The sequence below is a fragment of the Mauremys mutica genome, chromosome 1 (assembly GCF_020497125.1).
Source record: "Mauremys mutica isolate MM-2020 ecotype Southern chromosome 1, ASM2049712v1, whole genome shotgun sequence".
NCBI classification, from domain to species: domain Eukaryota; kingdom Metazoa; phylum Chordata; order Testudines; family Geoemydidae; genus Mauremys; species Mauremys mutica.
In genome coordinates this window covers 122,275,310-122,296,776 of record NC_059072.1, presented here as the reverse complement: position 1 = coordinate 122,296,776, position 21,467 = coordinate 122,275,310, and the positions used below count along the sequence as shown (strand labels likewise).

The following is a 21,467-nucleotide window of genomic DNA, read 5'->3' as shown; positions in this document are numbered from 1 at the left end:
TCCATTCTCTCTAATGCTTAGTCAGAATATAAATTGCCTGAGAGGCAAGCCTGTTTGGTTTGAGGAGCTCCTAGGATGCCAGCTCAGTTCAGGGAAACATGATCATTAAGTGAAAATAAGTTCCACGTATATGCTCTTGAGGTGTGATCAGTCACGTTAGCGATCTTAGCATTTAGAAGGCTGATCTGGAGAAAATGTGCTCATAAACTCTGATGGCACATCAGTAGCCGAATACCTGAATCATCATGGTAGCACAAATAACCCACCCTGCTAAGGAGTCTGCCCTTTCTTAGAGTATGTCTACATGGCAAAAAAGCCCCCTGCCTCCCCCAGCAGAGAGTCTCAGAGCCTGCCTCTACAGACTCTTGCTATGGCACTAAAAATAGCTATGTTGACGTTTGGGCTCAGGCTTTCAAGGGATGGTGGGTTTCAGCCTGCACAGCTGTTTTTAGTGTTGTAGCCAAAGCCCTGAGAGCCCAGATCTGTAGACCCAGACTGAGACTTGCTGCTGAGTATGTGGGTTATGTTTTGTTTTTTGCTGTATAGACATACCCTATTCTCCTCTCAGTAAGACTCCACTTGTTCTGGGACAGCTTAACTGTGCAGCAGACCGGCTAAGCAGATCCAAGGAGAATGGTCCTCAAAGACTGAAGCCTTTCAGCAGGTATCCAGAACCTTGGGAAAACTCACAATACAATTGTTTGCAACTAAATGCAGTGTCAAGTGCTTTCTTTCTTGTCAGCCAACCAAGCCCAGCAATGTTGGTCCAGAATACATTTGTTATTTCATGAAACTTGTCCTGGTGTATGTATTTTCCCCTCTTGGCCATCATGGGACACTTTAAAAAAAATAAAAGATTTTAAAAAAATCATGATTGTTTTGGATTAGCTAGCTTGTGGAAGCTTGGTATGTCTACCTGCTGATGCTGTCCTGAAGGATAAAATTCCTTTGGTGTTATGCCATAAAGCAGGAGACACCTACATGCATCTGGCTTGTTTTGTCTGTGACAGATGAACAAAATGTTTTAACTAATGTAAAAACTACAAAGGATACCTTACTTGAAAATGTTAGTCAGTAGCATTATTTTACCGTTGATTGCCTATCTGAGCATAAAGTTAACTGTAAATTAGGCAGTGAGATGATGCACTGATGGTCTTATTAAAAATGCAAATATAGAAGCTATGTTTCAACTTAATCTTTTAAGGGGTTCATTAATTGTTTTCAGGCTGTAAACAAAACTTATTTTATGGCCTTCCCACCCAACTCAAAAGGTGTGCAAATTTGCAAGCCAAAAATGATGATTGCATGGTAATTGTGTCCCCCTCCCATGTTGGAAGTATACACTACAATTAGACCCTTCTTTTTGTACTACAAGTTGATTTAGGTCCTCTTAAAAAAACAAAAACAAACAAACAAAAAAACCCCAAAAGTTTGTGGTAGAATCCAGTTGATAGGAAAAAGGAGCATTTTGACATAGAGCTACTTAACAGTTCAACTGTTTTAAGTCTTAAACAATGTCTAAATACTGTCATTTTCTTAGTATGAATGCAGGATAGAAGCTGATTTATGATCCTACGCTGGGCTCTCTGTGAATTAAGTTGTCTCCCTTCTGGAGTATGGCCAGTAGGAAGTCTTCCAGACACTGACTGTTTTTAATTTTTAAAATGACTTAAGCTGAATAGAACACTAAATGAATTTTCTCATGGCTGAACAGAATAAGGTGACTGCTGCTTAGTTGTATAGCTATCAAAAACACTTCTAGACTATCATCTTACTGTTTTAACCATACACTGTGGTATTTTGCATATATACTTTTTAGACCAGGGTACTGGATGATGCTGTGTGGCAGAATTCTAACAGATTGCTGGATTTCCGTACAAATCCTTCCCAGTGTTGAAGTCTTTAGAGATTAATTTTTTGTAAAACTTCTTTAAAGTCAATGTTTCATTAAAACACAGTAAGCTAAATAAAGTAAAACTACATGCTGAAGGTGACTGAAGAAAAGGCAGCAATATCTAATGCACCGCTAAGACACAGGTTAGGGAGAGAATTCCAAAACCCAGTACACAGATTTCAGTAGGAGACCATAGAGGCTGTGTGATTTGTGGAAATAGTTGCACACTCCCATATGCAATATTCTGTTAGCCAGACTTAGTACTATCAAATGATTTGGGGCTCCTCCTTAGCTGTTCTTGTGACATTGTCAGGTGTATCCATGTTGCATATGTAGAACCTGAAATTTCTCTTACATTAAAGGGTAGACATATGTGCAAATGCCTGATTTTAATTCATAAGTTTTGCCAGCACATTTGAGGAGGTCTGCTTAGAAAGTGGCTTAGTGTCACTGACTCTTTTTTTTATTTGAGGAGTCTTGAGTAAAGCAGGACTTTGGATAACTTTCCCATTCAACTCTAGGACAGTGTGCTGCAACACAAATTTTGAAATAATGTTCCTTATCTACAGGTAACCAAAGTAAGTGTCTGGGGTTAAATCAAAGGTAAAATAAGGCCTCAAGTTAATTTTGAATGTAAGGTTCTTTATTTTCTTTTCACCTTTAAAAGAGTCTTGATACAATGTGCCCAATTATCAGCCAGTAGATGCGTTAAACAGAATTTACAGCAGAACCAAAACCAGTAGAATGCAAATATTCTCCGAACTGTTTAAGATTTGATCTGCAAAACAAAGGATTCAATACTGTAAGCTGAAATGCCATACTTAAGTCTCCCCCTAGTGTACAGGTTTTGTAATACACACTATGTAAAATTATCCTGTTTTGCAATACCTGCAGTAGGCACAGTAGAATGAATTTCAGCATTAACTGTGAATCTCCTTACTTTCTTTGAGGTTAAGGTCCTTAATATTGTTTGAATATAGCTTTTTATGGGTTAATTTCTGTGCATTTATTTTAACAATAGCTTAAAAGAAAGTGGGTGGAATCTTTTTGTGGAAGTTTCAGTGTTCTGTTACACTTTGCATTTAGCACTTTTCACCTGATGATCTTAGACCACTCTACAAATGTTAATGACGTCCTTTGTGAGGAAGATGGTATACCTTATATTTTACTGATGGGGAAACTGAGGCACTGAGTGTCATCTTGCTCAGGCTCATGGGTGCAGCTTGTGGGAAAATGGCATGTAGAGCTCTTGGTGCCAATCCTGTACTCTAGTCATGAGACTTTGGCCCTTTGCAGCGAACTGTAATACATTTTTTGCTCTGTTCGTTAATGGAGACTTAATACTGCAGTATGTATGTTTTTAAAATTGCATATCCAGTTACAGCACCATTGTATCTTATTTAGATACCGGTTATTATGGATTCATATTGTGCCATTATTCTGACTGTCTTTCAAAGTTGTAAGTCAGATATTAACATCTGACCGAGTTTTACAGCAGAACAGTACTAATTTTCACTAATTAATGAGATTGTTTGATTTCTAATTTTTTAAGAAGAGAACATTTAAAAAAACAGGGTACTGCATGACACAATATACTATGTTCACTTTATTTTGACCATTACAGTTTATTTGTATTTCGAATAGTTCATGGTGTACTAGTAAATGTACTTAAGTATGCTGAAACATCATTAGAGCACTCCGCTGTGAAAACCCTGAGAGGCAGGGAGAAATGGCCAATGTTTGTGTGAATTGGTAAAGTACAGACTGACTAGGATTCTATTCAGTTAATGATCCTCTCATAGACGTATGCAGGGACTGAAGCTGTTATGATGTATTGTAAATGCACATTTGTTTGAAGGAACTATTTGCTTTTAGATATAGATCTCTTTAAATGGCGTATCCTTCAAACTTTCCCTATAGCTAAATCTACTCAAACATATACACTACTATATTTGAATAAAACTCTGTGCTTAATTACAGTTACTTTTTTTTAAGGGGCCCAGTCTACTGCTATTGGTATCAATGGGAGGACTTTTAGCTGTTGCCTTCAGTGGGAGGAGGAACTTACAGTGTGCATGTTGCCCTTTATTTGCGTCTTGCAATTTAGGATGTAAGGGTCTATAGCTGATGATAAAGAACTTTTTAGCTCCAGTGGTAGTAGTCTTTGTTTTTACCTTTAGGGTTTGATTTCTGGACCCACTTCTGCAGGTGTGTGGCTTATTACTCTGGTATAGCAGTATTTTACGTCCACTTTGTATGTGTGAAATTCATAAAGAACAATGCAGTGGAGAATTGGGCCTCACTTTCTTGTGTAGCAAATGAAAATGTGTATGTTAAAAAAAACCACACTAACCTGGCAACTTCCAAAAATGAAAAGGTTTCCAAAACCAGTGAAGATTGCTGAGTGACAACGTGTGTGTTTGTTGCTACATTTATAGAACCGAAACACCTAAAGCACAGAAATTAATAATTAAATAAATCGACACTGTTTGATTATTAAAAAAAGCATACTTCATCACAACACCCAATATACATGTTCTTACTAAACTGCAACATAAATATGAACCTGCAGTGTTCAGATGAAAACAAACAATACCCAAATGAATACATAAACCATGTTAATTTGGTCTTATAGCCACATACGTTTCTTTTCAGGGTGTCGATGATGCCTTCTACACGTTAGTTCGAGAAATCCGAAAACATAAAGAGAAGATGAGCAAAGATGGGAAAAAGAAGAAAAAGAAGACAAAGACAAAGTGTATAATTATGTAAATACAATTTATCCTTTATTCTTAAGGCATACTTAAGAAAGTGATTTTTTGTACATTACACTAAATTATTAGCATTTGATTTAGCATTACTTAATTTTCTTTCTGCTTCATGAACCTGAATGCTTGTTTTAAATGACAGTGGAAGCTTTATTCCTCTTAAGTGCCAGTATTCCTTGAGTGTTGGTTCTTGAACTAGCAATGCCCGTGGAAGAAGAAGAAAAAAACAAAACCCTGAGAATTTTCTTAGGATTTTTTGGTGCATGCAAAGCTGCTAACTTCCTATTTTCTTACCAATTGTGAACTTTAGTTCTGTGTGCAAACAAAATAATGAAAGTGCTCCACAGGCTCTTATATCGTTACTGTGTTTTTTTGTTTTTTTTATCTGGTTGAATAAAAGGACTAGTTAGCATAAGACATTTTTATTTCCGACTTGTTTTCTTTTACTCTAGACTGACTGCAATATTGAGAGACCAGAAGCCTTTATAGTCTTCCTATAGATTCTGCTTCTAGGCATCTAGTCTTGTAGCATTTCAGATCAACTTCCAATGAATGTAAAGATATAACTTTCACAAAGTTTTTCACTGCAATTTGTCATGGTCACTCCTTAAATACTATATTTTTTCTATAAAAAAAAAGAAAAATTAAAAAAAGACAATAATGCACATCTGGCAACGGAAAAAGTAAAAGTTCTAATTAAATTGATTTGCTATTGTAATGCTTTGCTTAAGACTTTCACTAACTTTTTGTGTCAGGAGACCCAGGGTTAAATCCTGGCTCCACTGAAGTAACTGGCTAACTTCAAAGTAGCTTCAGTAGGGTCAGGATTTCACCCTCAGCGTCACTACTAAGAAATACTGGAAAGCCTTAACAAATGAGTAATTCAGACACTTACAGAAGTTAATTCATATGTTGATTCAGAATTTAATCCTAAGAATGAGGTCAGGACCTCTGTACCTTTATAGATGTCAGAACCATTTTTTCAAGAGTGGCATTAAATATTTCCAAATGCCCATTTTGTGTATAATAGGAGAGGCATTTTAAAGTCCAGTAACCTCTTTAGATTCAGTAATGGCACTTGAATTCAACTGCTTCATACTGATTAGTTGGAAATCGACTATGCCATAAATATAGGGATGATGGAGAATTTGCACAAACATTCAGTAGGCATAGCTGATATTATGGTTTCCAGAGCTAATGTTATTTTGTGTTCTGCTGTGATTCTTGTGAAATACTAATTTTGTTTCACAGATTAAATGGTTGTTTAGTGGAATAAAATGTCAAGATTGTTACACATTGAAACCAGGTTTTCAGTGGTGGTGTTCCCAGAGTGATTTTTTTCTTGTGATTTTTCTGATTGGAGTTAATCCATTTTGAAGAAGCTTTCATTTGCAGTATAGCAATAGTTTGGTTAATCTGCACCAAAGTGAGAGCCAGTTATCTCGTGTTGCCAACGCTTGTGATTTTTATCGTGAATTTAATAAATTTGATGTTTTTCTTAAGGCCCCCACTCCTGGAGTTGAGTTTACATGAGAATCTCAGCTTTCTTTCCTAATGTGTCTAGCCCTCATTGTTGCAGAGAAGAGCTTGAAAGTGTGACTCAACTGTATGCTAAATGATTGAACAGCAGAAGGCAAATAATACACAACATGTATTGGTCTTTAAAACCTTGTGATTTGTTGAGGCCTGATTCATGAATTTTCAGTTGTCATGATAGGCAAAACTGCTATTCCCAAGTTATCCTGAAACTTTTAAACAGAGTTTGCACACTGAGTTTTCCAGAGTAGGGTTTTCATGTGGCAGCGTAACTTAAAACGCATGTACAGTATCAAAGGTACAACTACATGTGCAAGATGACCTCTTATTTCTACACAGGGAGCAGTAGTGGCCATATTTGAAAGAGAACGGCAATGGTGGCTAGGGGTGTAATAAACTTACTACCTGTATTTCTGCATGACCCTTACATTTTGTGTGGCTGGGAAATTTTTGAAATTTAAAAAAAATTCTTTCCCAAGTTGCAGGGTATACTTCATACATATGGCCAAAAAGAAAAAAAAATACTGAAAGATGGTGGTGGGAGAACATAATGTTATATCCTAATTTAGGACCAATAGGAAGAGGGAACAAATCCCTGTAGGTGTTGTAAACATCTAGTGTTTTATTTGCAACTTCTGAGTTTAAAACATCTTAAGGTTGAGATTTTGTTGGTTAATTGGATATTTTTAGACACTACTATCAACGTATTGGAGGAACGTAGCAGAAGTGGATAGTGTAACTTGAACAAACAAGAAATAAAATCTTAAGACTTATGACTTTTTGTAACTGAGTCACACTGCATGCAAATTTAGGGCTCGTCTAGACACAGTTTTTATCAATTTAACTAAATTAGTAGAAAAACTGATTTAGCTAAAATTGGTGTAGCTTTCAAATGTGGATGCAATTATCAGTATAGAAGTATTATACCAAGATAGCTTATTTTAATAAAGTTAATCTGTAAACTACCAATTCATTTGAATAGATATTAAAACTGTTTAGACCAGCCTTTATGATCTAACTTTCACAAAATACGCTCATCCTTGCCACTGTTGTGCAGTTTTGTCTTAATATTTGTAGAGACTTGGTGAGGCATGTTGAATTGCAGCTTGCACAAGTTGATCTAATAATTATTCTGTCTTTCCCTATTTGAAATGCTTTCCAAGAACATATCCAGATGCTATCTTTTTCTGATAGTAACTATTAAATGAACATGTGAAGTCACTTACTACATTAATACATTAGATTTCCAATGCCTGATAGTAGCTTTATGTAACTTTTGGTAAACACCTTTTTAAAAAAAAAGTTTTCAGTTAACTTAAAACTGAAATTTTATTGTTTCGATTCTTTTAACCTATACAGTTGTTCTAAAATCTTGGTTGGCTGAGGTTATGTAAAAAAAAAAAAAAAAAAAAAAAAAATCACCATATAAAATGCTATTAATGTAATAGTATTTCTCTAATAGGTAAGTTGCTACATGAACTTCCATTCTTTTGTCAGTACTATCAAGCAATACAACTATTTCCTTCTAAGGCCATCAAGTTATGGCTCTTTTTGTAAAGTCTACATAAAGCTACATAGGCAGTAATCTTTCCTAACATTTCCTAATAATTCCACTGTCTTGTGTTTTCATGTTGAAAATACTTCTGCTTTTTCCTCTTGAGTGCCAACTTCTTACTAGAACAATTTCTTAATGTAATATGTTTACCTGGAATGTATTTTAACTATTTTTGTATAGTGTAAACTGAAACATGCACATTTTGTACATTGTGCTTTTTTTGATGTGGAACATATGCAGTGTGATCCAGTTTTCCCATCATTTGGTTGCGTGACCTATGAATATTTGGTCATACCAGACATTAAATTAAAAGAATGACCACTGTTTAAACTTTTTAATGTTTTATAGGAGTATGTGCTGTGAGGTAATCTGAAATTTGTCATTTTTTGTCAAATTGTACTGCTCCTATTTATTGTAATGTAATAAAAATAGTTATTGTGAACTTTTGTTATTTAATTTGTTGCTCCTTTCAATAAATGTAATGCTAATCTTTATAATTAGTTAAGTACCCCATGAACTTCATTTATGTGGCAGCCCCTCTCGATTTCTGTTGCTGTTGCCCATCAACTTTTGTGCAAACTCCCTCCCCCTCTATTTATGGTCATATACTCCCTCTTTTTAGAGGAGGACTCTTTCCTTTGTGAAAGCTGTATTGAATAAATTTGGGCAAAACGTTCTAGGACACTGGTCCAGGTCTTTTTTGTTCATGAATTACTATAAGACCCTATTTTCAGTTGCTTGTAACTTTGCCAAACTTTAATAATTTGGGCTGAAATTTTCCATGCTGGGTGTCTGCTGCTGCTTATTATTATTATTTAATAACTTTAGCCAAAATGGTTCAGCTGTTTGAGAATGAAGCTGGGCAAAACAATGTATTTTTCCCTAACTTTAAATATTTCTGGCAACCTTTTCATTGAATAGTATTAGTGAACCTGTGCTTTGGAGCAGGGACTAGAAATTTGGCCAGGGGGTCTCTGCCAGAGGTGCTCATTTTGCTACGATCCCTGTGAAAATCTGCCCAAATGTGGCCAGATTCTAAGCCTTTGGGAAAAATCACAATTCACACATGGACAAACTTGCTAAAACTTTGTGGCTATACTCCCTGAAGATTCTGTCCACACTTGGTGTAATCCAACCTGTGGCTTGGTTGGACTTTCCCTGCAATTAGATTTCTGGGCTGTTGCTAGCTTGGCACCAGAACTGAGACCATCAAGCCCCCTTTCTGCGCTCTCAATGTTGCCTGGTCACTGAGGAGGAAGTTGCCTGATTCAAATGCAGAGACCACCAGAGTCAGATCTGGGAGGGGCAGAGTAGCTTTGGACAGGGAGACTGGGAGTGGGGGAGGGAAGATGGGACGGGATGTTGAGGGGGAAAGACTGGGCCTGGTTGGACAAGGAGACTGCGTTGGGGAGTGAAATGAGTAGGAGATGGCCTGGAAGCCAGTGGACAGAGGGTAGAGTTAGCTCATATGAAAAGCTGAGGAGTGGAGGGACTGGAACTGAATGACCGTGTGGTGATGGTGGCGGGGCGTGTGACGATGATCCAGAGTGTGTGAGAATTGGGACTGACTGAACAAAGTAAGTAGGGAAAAGGAGCCCGGAGGAGAGGGGCAGGACACTGAGATTGGCCAAGGAGCTTGGGAACCAGTTGGGACTGGCTGGGCAAGGAAACGGGGACTGAAATAAGCTTGAGGAGGGGAGACTGGGACTAGGTAGGGAAGGAGCATGAGACTCAGATGAGGAGTCAGAGGTGAGTAAGAGACAGGTCTAGGGCAGGTTGGAGGGGACTGAACAGAAGTCAAGCTTGGGGAGAATGTGCAGAAGTATGTGCGCGGTCCCCTTCACAGTTTGGAATGGAACTGAAGATTCCTGTCTCACCATTCCTCTGTTGTCAGCAGATATCTATGAAAGCCACTCACAAAGTCTCTCACCCCACTGGTCCCCAGAGAGGGTGACAAGGGATCTAAATGATCTGACCCTGCTGACGACACATGTGGGTGTCAGTGATGCCAAGTGGTATACTTTTTTTTTGACAGTTTGCTTTTAAAAACAAACAAACTAGGAAGTTACACACAAACTCCTTTATATAAAAAAAAAGTAATGTAAAGTCAAACATTCAGAAATGAGGAAGTGATGGTAGAGTTCAGGTTGTATATGTATTGTGATAGTCCTTAACTACATGATCACATACCATTTTTCCAGAGGACCCCTGCCTCCTTCAGTACTCAGGCTGTATCTGCTCTGGGGATGAATTACTTGTGTAGTAAAAGACTATAGGACCCCTGATTCTTTTGTTGCAGAAAACTGCCACATTCAACTTGGTGAGGTATTAACTCAGATGCCCAGTGGTAATGATTTTAAATACCAACATGAAGAATGACATTGTTAATGTAAGAAAGAAGAGAACAGAATCACAGATCTGTGCAGCTTACTATGAGCAATGTCTCATTTTGCTGCCACAAGGGGTGGCCTGGGAGAGATACTGCTCCCTTTTCTACCTAACTCAGGCTCTTCTGCCTTAAAAGCTCTTATTCAAGTCCCCATGAGACTGCATCTTCGCGAGAGGGGAAAAGATGTTCATAACTTATGTTAGCTAACATGGTAAAATCTTAAAGACAAGGGAGGGACAAAAGTATTTTATACAGTTTCAGTAACCCCTAAGCCAATTATGTAAATATTGTGGCTATACCAGCAAGTCACTGTAGTAGTGCATTTAAATGTAATTTAAACAGCTAGTTTCACTTTAATTCCTCTTCCTGTGATCTTAAATGGAACAGACCAACATACTATGTGCAAAGTCAGTTAGGGCACAGGTCTGTATTAGCAATATTGGCATAGTTTCAGGAATAGTGGCTATGATTTAAGTGCTATACCAGGAGCACAGAACATGATTTCTCAGCATTAGATCAGCAAAACGTTGCTGTGGAAAATACTATTCTATTTTTTTGTAGACTAGAAGTAGAGGGGATCACATTCTGAGTGTGAACACTTAGCCAATGTTTCTCTAAATAATTAATCATATTCCATACAGTGATTTTTTTTCTTAGAACTGAGAGGCTAGAGTCTCAGCTAACTTACCAAAAGGACTACTACTACACAGCCAATCTCCACTAAACTAATTGGACTTTTGAAATGGTTTTCATTTGTGGTGAGTAGGAAACAATAAGTAAGATTTTAATCTCAAAGGACAGAAGAAAATGATATTTAGAAATTTGGGTCAATGTTAAACACTTAGCTTTTTTCATATAACATATTAGGGCTATTAAAATTAATCACACGATTAAAAACATTGATTAATCACACTGTTAATATAATACCATTTATTTAAATATTTTTGGATGTTTTCTACATTTTCAAATATTGATTTCAATTACAACACAATACAAACTGTACATTGCTCACTTGTTTTTTACAGAGCAAGTACTTGTAATTAAAAAAATGTATTAGGTGAACTGAAAAATTAAGTACTGTAGTGCAATCTCTTTATCATGAAAGTTGAACTTATAAATGTAGAAGTATGTACAAAAAAAGGTATTAAAAATAAATCAATATAAAATTTTAGAGCCTGCAAGTCCACACAGTCCTACTTCTTGTTTAGCCAATTGCTCAGACAAACAAGTTTACATTTATGGGAGATGCTGCTGCCTGCTTCTTGTTTACAATGTCACCTGAAAATGAGACCAGGCATTTTCATGGCACTGTTCAAGCAGGTATCGCAAGATATTTACATGCGGGATGTGTTAAAGATTCCTATGTCCCTTCATGCTTCAACCACTAGAGACCCCCTTGTGACTGTCACCTGATGTACTGAGATTACCTCTGAGCCTGTTTTCCATGTCAGCTTGAGACCCCAGAACCCTGTCTTGTTGAGCCACATGCTGACCTGCTGCAATACTGACCCTGGGTCTGAACCATGTCCCCAAAGCTGCAGGCTTTAACTGAAAACCACTCGGGGGTACTCCTGTCTCCAACACCCCAATACCCAGCTCCCAATGGGATCCAAACCCCAAATAAATCCGTTTTACTTTGTATAAAGCTTATATAGGGTAAACTCATAAATTGTCCACTCTCTATAATACTGATAGAGAGAGATGCACAGCAGTTTGCTCTTTCAGGTACAGTTGAACCCTGTTATGTCGCTGGCCTAGGGGTTTGCCAAAAAGCGTCGAGATAACCGATGATCGAGATAAACAAAAACCAATATGGCGGCAATACATTAACATGTGCTTGAAATTTCTTTATGTACATGATGTGCGTTAATAAATGAGAATGTACATGCACATGTTTTTGGAGGTTTTTTTACACAACAGCGTTGCCGCGATTTGTTTGATGAAGCGATCGGCATGCTATAAAAATGTACATACATGTTTGCTAACAACAAAAGGCATATGTGCACCAACTAACAGCAGAGATTTACCAGTATATTAAGAATAAAAGTTTACATGTCTGTATCATGGCTTTGGAGACCTTCTCGTAGGTCTTTGCATTCAGTTTTTTTGGAGCGCAGTTTTTTTGTTTACCAGTATACAATACAAACCACCGTCGATTCTCGATACAAACCTTTATTATATTCTCCAACATTGCAAACACAAAGATCGCTCACAAAATCACAAAAAACGTGCAGGGTGTAGTTCGTTTTTACAAAAAGCTAACCAGTGTCAAAATTAAATTTGCGAGTCATTTCACTCTGACACAGCTCTGAAAAGTATCGTACACGCGGTTACTATGGTTTCTTTACAAAGTCTAAAATGCTTTGTTGCTTTTTGCCTTTAACAGTCTGCTTGAAAACAAATGCTTCAATATTATTTATGCTGTCTAAAACAGTTTCATCTCCTACAAAAGAACCATACCGTCGAATTTTCTGTAGCATTTCTACCACCTCAGCAGCTGAGGGAATTGGTTCCAAATCTTCGTCCGCATCTTCTTCATCTTCTTTGTCATTGCCGCATGCAGATGTGCTTGCCTGTGCTGACTGCACACTTGATACAATGTCTTCATCGGTGATCACGCCATCAGTAACGACATCTTTGTCGATTTCTATGTAATCTCGGAATTCCTGGACAGTGATGGCTAACTCCTGTGCCTCCTCTTCCAAGATAGCATCTGTAAGGCTTGATTTTCCCGCCACTTCCGCGAGTTCTTCTGCGGCTGCACGGCACTGTGCCTGAAACTCATCATCGGAAATATCCTGAATGACGCAGTGCATCCAGCAGTTTGAGATTGTTTCCTTCTTCACGTCATTCCAGGCTGATCTCAGGAAGTTCATTGCATCTAGAAGGGAAGGGGTGTACTGTGCCTTCTTTTCATCATGGAGCAGGTATTGGCGCATCAACATTTTCCTGTAGTACACCTTAAGCACTTGGATTATCCCCTGGTCCATTGGTTGGAGCTTACTGGTTGTGTTAGGTGGGAGATAAAAGATCTTAATGGCCTTGAGACCAGGAACATCCGGATGAGCTCTACAGTTGTCCACGATCAGTGCCACCTTCCTTTTCTCTGCTTGGAACTTCCTGTCCCACTTTTTCACCCATGCACTGAATAGATCTCCTGTGATCCAGGCGCTTGGCTGGCCATCGTAATCACATTGGAGAACTTTGGTCTGCTTAAAGCATCTGGGATTCTTGGACTTTCCTATAACGTAGAGCGGGAGTTTTTGGCTTCCATCCATGTTAGCAGCAACTAGCACTGTAAGTCGGTCCTTCGACTTTTTTCCACCGTGACAAGCCTCCCCACGAAACGCCATAGTCTTGTCTGGAAGGCATTTCCAAAACAGCCCAGTTTCATCAGCATTAAAAATGTTCCGAGTCTCATAGGTATCCAAAATTGTGCGCATTTGAGTCTTCAGCCATGAATCCACTTGTTCCTGTTGAACCGCAGCGCTCTCTCCACAAATTGCTTTGAAGACAATGTTGTGCCTCTTTTTGAAACGATCCACCCACCCCTGACTTGCTTTAAAGTCAGGGTGTCCTAGCTTTGCAGCAAGGATGTCCGCCTTCTCCATCAGCAAGGGACCATTGACGGGAAGCTTTGTTGCTCGCGTATTTGTGAACCATTGAAACAGTGCATCGTCGACATCTTTGTGCTCAGCCACTCTAAGTTTTTTTCTTGCTGGATCAAAGACAGACTTCTCGTACATTTGCTTTATCACGTCGGCCTTCTTTTTCCATCCTGAAATGGTGTTTGCTGGAATGCCATGCTGACGACTAAGGTCTGCCGGTTTTCTTCCTTTTTCTAGCTGCAGTATGATTTCATACTTTTTCTCTATTGACTGATTGTCCAGTTTTCTCTTAACACCTCCAGACATTTTTAGAAGGGAAAAAATAAACAGATCCTTCAGACAAGATCAACAAGAATGAGTGAACTGGCATGGGAGTGAACGACCATACCGACCGTGATCACGTACTACGTGAACTCAGCACATGCGCAGTGAATCGAGATAACCGTCTTATACACGCTGCCTACACGTGGCTGGATCCGGCGAAGCGGGACAGGGAAGCCGGGCGGGCGGCCGTGGACGGGGACCCGGAGCCGGGCAGCCAAAGAAGCGGGACCAGGTAAGCGGGGTGGGCGGCAGGCGAAGCGAGGACCGGGTAAGCGGTCCGGGCGGGCGGCAGGCGAAGCGGGGACCAGGTATGCGGGGCCGGGCGGGCGGGCGGCGAAGCGGAGCCGGGCGGAGGGGCGGGCGGCAAAGCGGGGACCGGCGAAGCGGAGCCGGGCGGGCAGGCGGCAGGCAAAGCAGGGACCAGGTATGCGGGGCCGGGCGGGGACGGGCAGGGACCGGGTATGCGGGGCCGGGCTGGCGGGGACGGGCAGGGACTGGGTATGCGGGGCCGGGCGGGCGGGGACGGGCAGGGACCGGGTATGCGGGGCCGGGCGGGCGGCGAAGCGAAGCCGGGCGGAGGGGCGGGCGGCAAAGCGGGGACCGGCGAAGCGGAGCCGGGCGGGCAGGCGGCAGGCAAAGCGGGGACCAGGTAGGCGGGGACGGGCAGGGACCGGGTATGCGGGGACGGGCGGGCGGGGACGGGCAGGGACCGGGTATGCGGGGGCGGGCGGGCGGCGAAGCGGAGCCGGGCGGAGGGGCGGGCGGCAAAGCGGGGACCGGCAAAGCGGAGCCGGGCGGGCAGGCGGCAGGCAAAGCGGGGACCAGGTATGCGGGGCCGGGCTGGCGGGGACGGGCAGGGACCGGGTATGCGGGGCCGGGCGGGCGTATGGCGAAGCGGGGGCGGGCGGCGAAGCGGGGACTGGCGAAGCGGAGCCGGGCGGGCGGGCGGCAGGCGAAGCGGGGACCAGGTATGCGGGGACGGGCAGGGACCGGGTATGCGGGGCCGGGCGGGCGGGGACGGGCAGGGACCGGGTATGCGGGGCCGGGCGGGCGGCTGGGGACGCGGGGAGCGGGCGGCTGGGGAACCGCGCGGCTGGAGAGCCAGGGAGCGGGCGGCTGGGGACGCGGGGAGCCGGGCTCGAGATATTAGGGTTCGGCAAATCGACATAACGGATGAGAAACCCATAAGATAAAGAGGGAGTTTGGCGGTTCCACTTGTAAAACCTCGAGTTAATAGGATTGGCAAGTTAACCGAGGTCGAGATAAATGGGTTCGACTGTATTAATTACTTTGGGTTAATAAATAAGCAAAAAGTGATTTAAGTATAAAAAGTAGGATTTAAGTGGTTCCAAGTAATAACAGACAGAAAAAGTTAGTTACCAAGCAAAACAAAACACGCAAGTCAAAGCCTAATACATTAAGAAACTGATTATGGATGAAATCTCACCCCCCAGAGATGTTCCAGTAAGCTTCTTTCACAGACTGGACTCCTTCCTAGTCCGCATCCAGCAATCACTCACATGCCCATAGTTACTGTCCTTTGTTCCAGTTTCTTTCAGTGCAAATATTTGTAATAAAAATATACACTTTGATTTCAATAACAACACAGAATACAATATATATGAAAATACAGAAAAACATCCAAAATAATAAATCTCAATTGGTATTCTATTTTTAACAGTGCAATTAAAAATGCGATTAACAAAAAAACCAAAAAAAAACCTACTCAATTGCATGAGTTAACTGCGATTAAGCAACAGCTTGTTTCATATATGTCTATATATATCTATATATATATAGATATAGATATATATATATATCAGGGCTATCTGATCTGTATTCAGTTTTAAATTCATCTGTTCAGTGAAGAAAACGAAGTGAGGAACCAAGTTAGGTTAACTTTCTGTCAGAGCATTTTTGCGCATCAAGCTTCAGTTCAGGAGAGATCAGAATGGTGGACAAAGCCTCTAAGCTATCAGTATAAGATCATATCTGCATGCCACAGAACTTTATATTCAAATAATTAAAATAGCCACTTGAAATGTAGTAATGTAGCCACTGACATGGTGATCAAATAGGTCCTTTGGTTTGAAAATATTTAAGTCTCATTGCCTTTAACATAACCATTCTTTTTTATTCATTCATCCCAGCCACTAACCTGCATTGTTACAAGCACAGGGTCAACAATATTACACATCACTTATTCTTATTGTCGTCCTCATAGTAGCGCTGTTTCATAGCCCTGTACTTTCTGAGATAATACAAGGCCTCTAGCTCTTTTATAACAAATTCTCCACGACTAATTAGTTGCTTAATTTTTTCTGGATCTTTCACATCCTTATTTTTTAGGAAAGCTGCCTTCAAACGGCTTCTAAAGTAGTCTGCTCCTTTGGGATATTCCCTTCCAAGGTACAGCAGCTTTAAAAACAAAAACAAATATTTTAGAACTTAGCAATATGTGGCAAAAATGTTTTTATCTGGTTAAGCAAAAGTGCTAATTGGATTCAAGGCACTTACATTTTTGTAAAGATTCAGCACTTCACCTCTTAAAGGATTAGCCATTTTTCATATTTCATTGAACATAGCCACTTAATTCTTGTGATTATTTACCTGAAGAATAATCAGTTTGATATTAGCCACACACTGAACTAACAAGTGACTGAACCTTAACCATTTATGGTATGGTATTATTTACACTAATGCCCAAAATACCTGTTGAATTAGTTTTCCTTAACTTTTGCTTTCCTGAATTACCAGAAGTGCACTTACAATTTAATGAAGACAGATCTTATTTTAAGAAAAGTTGCAATCAATTCTGAAAATAAATAATTCGATGTATATTCCCGAGTTCCAGAATGTGAGCTTGCTGGCTTCCAGCATTAGCATTTTTTATAATTCCCTGTGTTAATATCTAGTTTATATTGCAAGTAGGCAATGTACCCTCCACCTCAATTAGATTGTTAATCTTTCAAGTACCGTGGCCCTGTCAATTCTGAGATGAAGCAAAACTGGCTTGTTTTGCATCTGGAAGTAAGGTATTGTTACTATAAAAACCAAGCATCTGAGATTCAAAAGTGGAAACAACTGAAATAGAAGTCACTATGGAAAAGTTCTTCTAAGTTCTTTTATACTCTGCCTTTTCTTAGTTTCTAGTCACAGCTGATCTGGTATTTGTGATTAGAAAGTAGCTGAACATAAGTTCAGCAAGCTTTATGTTCTGAGTTTAACTCTTGTAACAAGACTGCACTTGAATCCTGGAAAGATTTGTATGAAGACTAGAGACCCAAGGAAAGGACGGATTTCAAGCAGTCATTTAGCAGCACTCTCATTGCTAAATATTTTCAGCAATTACTGAGCTGTATGGGGACAGATCCAACACAGCCACCTTATGAGTATTCAAGAAATAAATGATTGCAGGATTCATTTTCCTATGCTTGACTTTATCCTCACACACAGACTGTCTCATCAAATATTATCACTCCATGTATTAGTTATAAGCCTATTTTATTATGAAGTGGAAGCTGGAGAATTTACCTTGTTGGGCTCAAAGTCTGTACAATTACTTTAAACCCAAAGATTCTGGAAAGTTCAGTAAAATGCCTGGGGCTCCTAGGTGCTACAATACTACTACTACTAATGAAGAAATTCTTTTCACAGATGCATTACTTGAAACTTCTGAAATGTTTCTTTTAAAAAGTTAGTCCTCTGAGCATAAGTGCCTTTCACATGTTTAAGAATAAAAGATATTTGAAAAATACCATACTGTGTACAGTACATTTTCTCATTCTGTGTTTTCCTCTGAGATGTGGATGTTGAGCTACATGCTGAAACCCAAACTCCATATTTGGCTTGAAAGAATGTTCAGACTGAACATCCCTTCCCACCAAGCAGGGCTTGAGGGAACTGCAGTGTGGGATTCAGACTTAATTCAGATCCCGTAACAATGTTGCTAAAGCATTTTTTTTAAAAGTCAGATCATTCAGAATATTTCTAATGTAATAAACAGGGGGGAAAAATGTGAGAATTGAATCAATGTACATCCTAAAAGCACTAAGTTGCCTAAACTACTTGTTTTATATCATCTTTAAATTCCAAATCCTAGCACTATAAAGTTATTTATTAAATGTGGCTTCTAAACCTCTGGCTGTAACCTGACTGACAAGGCCATTGCAACTAAAGAGAAGCATCGAAGTTGACTCCTACAGGTGTTATCAGTGTTAAAACATATGGCAGCCCAGCACCACTTACCTCAAGCAGCTCTGGGGTGGCAGCAGCATGCAGTGGCACTAAGGCAGGCCCCCTGCCTGCCCTGGCCCCACACTGCTCCCGGAAGTGGCCAGCATGTCTGGCAGTGGCTCCTGGCGGTGGGATGGAACAGGCAGCTCTGCTGTGTGCTGCCCTCACCCACGGCTACCACCCCTGAAGCTCCCATTGGCCGCAGTTCCCAGCCAATGGGAGCTGCAGGGGAGCGGTGCCTGCAGGCAAGGGCAGTGCACCGAGCCCTCTGATCCTGCCCCCCCGGGGCTGCAGGGACATGGTACTGTCCGCTTCTGGGAGCAGCGCGTGGCCAGTGCAGGCAGGAAACCTGCCTTAGCCCGCTGCGCCACACAACTGGCAATTGCGTGGGCTGGATTGAAAGCCCTGACGAGCTGGATCCAGCCCGCGGCTAGTAGTTTGCCCTCCCCTGGCTTAGCATGAGAGACATCTAGGCTTTATTAAGTACATGCTATCCATACAACTGCCAGATATCTGTGCCATTAGTATAGAACTCAGCAGGTGAAGTGCCTTTACTACAGCAGAACCTCGGAGTTACAAACTGACCAGTTAACCACACACCTCATTCGGAACTGGAAGTACACGAGGCAGCAGCGGAGTCCAAAGAACAAAAAAGCAAACAGAGTACTGTGTTAAATGTAAACTACTAACAAAATAAAGGGAAAACAGCATATTTCTTCTGCATAGTAATCTTTCAAAGTTCTATTAAGTCAATGTTCCATTGTAAACTTTTAAAAGACCAACCATAAAATATCGTTCAGAATTACAAACATTTCAGAGTTACGAACAATCTCCATTCCCAAGGTGTTCGTAACTGAGGTTCTACTGTACCCATAATAATTGGGCACTATGTGAATGTAGACAGTGTTGTGACCATGAGTAGGCCTCACTGATGTTAAGGACTGAACTGATTAGATGGGGCAATTAATGTAGTAGGTCTACCCTGAACTCCTGAACTTCTTTAAACGGATAGCGAGTAGAAGGAGGTAACATTTTAATAGCATCACTGCTTTAATGCAGAAAGTCAAGGTGGGAAGCCTTTCCCTAGATAAACTATTTCACATGACACAGAAAAAAATCCTAACTAGCACTATTTGGTCTCTGTGATGGCAGTCTCTGCAGAGGGGCTAACTGACAGGGAGAATGAATTACCCTCTTCTCAGCTGAGCTAGTGCCTCCAGGATGAAGTTGAAGCCCATTGGTGGTGTGTTTGCACTGCTGGTGCCGCCTCTACCTTTTCTGTGGAGCGAGGACTTCAGTCTCCTCAGTTGTCAGGCACCTTTCACAAGCAATCTAATCACCCTTAAAAAAAACAAAAAACATTAACACTGGATTGTGGGGAGGGAATAATATATTGACAATTTTTATACTTAAAGTATGATATAACAAGTGGTTGTGTGTGAAATATAAATCCACATACTTCAAGGAACCCCTGGTGGTTCCACCAATACAAGGGATGACAATACCCCAGTGAGCCCATTCTAGGTCTCAAATCAACCCTTTGTTTTTACTGAGGAGGTAGATAAGCAGAGTTTATGTGACTTTCTCGGAGGGCCACTTTTGTTTGAAAAGGGAGTCTCTGCCTAGTCCATTGCCCTGCTGGCTCATAAGAAAAGCATGCATAGGCAGAACAGATAAACACACACAGTAAAAAAAAATATTTTGAGCCTTTAGCAGATCACATTTTCCAGCTTTTCTTCACAAACAAGGACTAGAAACTTCTCTCTCCCCCAAACAAAGCCGAGATTCTCACATAATCACATGGTTTCAGAAGCTGGAGCTTTAAGACAGCCCTAAAAGTGTGTGAGACTGAAAATAAAATCACAAGAGTTGGCAACACCATGGAGATCTGTGATAAGAACCTTGGGGCTGGCTATAAACTCTTGGGTTGGATTGGCAGCATGGGGGTGGGGACAGCACAGGGCCGTATTTGGGTTTGGATTGCTACCCCAATACGAGCAGCAATACAGTCATTTAAAGGCATGTCAGCACTGCACACTAAGCCCAGGATCTCACTCAGGTTTGAGCCTGTGCCCTGCTTCTTTCAATGCGCAAGTCAGTCTGATTTAGGTCAGCAAGTACTCGTCGGGACCCAGCCATGAGATCCCATTCAGGGGGAGTGGACTCAAAGCCCAAGTCCTACTCAGCCTCCGGGCCAAGCCCTGTACATTTGCCGTGTGGATGCAGGTCAAGCTGCGGATGCACGTCAGGAGGTCTGCGCAGGGCCGCACAGACGTGTCAGCTGGGGTCGGGGACACAGGTCGAGGTTTACAGCGCAGGGGGGACGCCCAGACCCCCCCGAAAGAGCCGGATGCGCAGCGCAGGCACTGCCCCTTGGGGGGGGGGGTGGTCTCTCCGGCCCCAGCCACTCCCTGGCCGGGCCTAGGGGGCCCTGGGGCTGCAGCAGCCACGCGCTGCTCCCCGGGGCGGGGCGGGGACTCAGCCAGGGCAGCGCCCATCCCCGCCGCACGGGCCCCACCCGGGTCTCGGAGAGGGGAGGGCCGGGGTCTGTACCTCACCACCTGCCCTGCCGCAAAGCCAGCCGCGCACGCTTTACGGCATCTCCTGCCGGCCGTAAAGCGCCGCCCATCCCCGCCCCGGCTTAGCAGCAGAGCGAGAAAGTCACGAGCGAGTCACCACCCCCAGGGCGGCCGCGTGTGCGAAGTCTACTGCGGCTGCGCGAGGATGGGGCGCGCGCGCGGGGGGGGGAGGGAGGGAGACGGTTGTCATGGAGTCCGGGCGCAGCTATGCGAGAGTTCCACGTGGGTGGGACTAGTCGCCTAGGTAACGAAGGGGCGGGAGTGGTAAACAGCGGCTCGCGCCGGGCGGGGGGGACGCGTCGAGATGGTGAGAGCGGAGGGGGGGGGGGCGACCCCAGGAAGGGCCCGGCCCCGGGGGTTGTTTGGGAGGTGGGCGGGGACTGGGGCTCGGCGTGTCCCCTGGAGCGGAGTTCAGCCCCCTCCCCGCCCGCCTCTGAGCCTTTAGCATCGCGGCTTCCGCCTCCCGCCCAGCCGGGGGGACCCCGCGCCTGCCCCCGCCAGTGTCACACAGGCGAGGCGGGGGGGGGGGGGGCGAGCTGGGGTTTGCTTTAATCTCTTCCAGGGGGCGGGAACAATTT

At 42.2% G+C, this 21,467-nt stretch overlaps 3 protein-coding genes across 10 annotated transcripts in view; 2 read left to right on the top strand and 1 right to left on the bottom strand.

Moving 5' to 3' along the window:
- KRAS (KRAS proto-oncogene, GTPase) overlaps positions 1-8,195 on the top strand; it is a 42,464-nt gene extending 34,269 nt beyond the window's left edge. For 2 of the 4 annotated variants that reach the window (XM_044993707.1, XM_044993716.1), the window contains one exon: positions 4,550-8,195. In XM_044993707.1, coding sequence (XP_044849642.1) covers positions 4,550-4,666 — 117 coding nt within the window. In that variant the 3' untranslated portion in view covers positions 4,667-8,195. Of the gene's footprint in view, positions 1-546; positions 874-4,549 lie in introns of those variants that run through there. The other 2 variants (XM_044993697.1, XM_044993722.1) reach the window with 2 other exon arrangements.
- On the bottom strand, positions 2,489-21,019 carry ETFRF1 (electron transfer flavoprotein regulatory factor 1). 3 transcript variants are annotated; one of them, XR_006574359.1, is made up of 6 exons: positions 20,864-21,019; positions 19,502-19,651; positions 16,592-16,684; positions 16,233-16,492; positions 4,248-4,343; positions 2,531-2,672 (listed from the first exon to the last, which is right to left on the bottom strand). XR_006574359.1 is itself a non-coding variant. In XM_044993747.1 (5 exons), exons 3-4 carry the CDS (start codon positions 16,634-16,636, stop codon positions 16,271-16,273), a joined length of 267 nt encoding a protein of 88 aa, XP_044849682.1. In that variant the 5' UTR covers positions 16,637-16,684; positions 19,502-19,651; positions 20,864-21,019; the 3' UTR covers positions 2,489-4,343; positions 16,233-16,270. The 3 variants fall into 3 exon arrangements, 2 of the variants coding, with proteins under 2 accessions (XP_044849682.1, XP_044849670.1); XM_044993747.1 differs by having other exon boundaries at positions 2,489-4,343; XM_044993735.1 differs by lacking the exons at positions 2,531-2,672; positions 4,248-4,343 and having other exon boundaries at positions 16,183-16,492.
- Positions 21,020-21,134: 115 nt separating this feature from the next.
- DNAI7 (dynein axonemal intermediate chain 7) overlaps positions 21,135-21,467 on the top strand; it is a 32,712-nt gene continuing 32,379 nt past the window's right edge. For 2 of the 3 annotated variants that reach the window (XM_044993685.1, XM_044993665.1), the window contains exon 1: positions 21,135-21,196. In XM_044993685.1, coding sequence (XP_044849620.1) covers positions 21,194-21,196 — 3 coding nt within the window. In that variant the 5' untranslated portion in view covers positions 21,135-21,193. The remainder of the gene's footprint in view (positions 21,197-21,467) is intronic. The other variant, XM_044993675.1, reaches the window with a different exon arrangement.

Bases quoted from the DNA above. Each gene is read 5' to 3' on its own strand.
- ETFRF1 (XM_044993747.1), bottom strand. From the start codon at position 16,636: ATGGCTAATCCTTTAAGAGGTGAAGTGCTGAATCTTTACAAAAAT. The intron at 16,493-16,591 runs GTAAGTGCCTTG...TTGTTTTTAAAG, and splicing joins TGCTGAATCTTTACAAAAAT to CTGCTGTACCTTGGAAGGGA.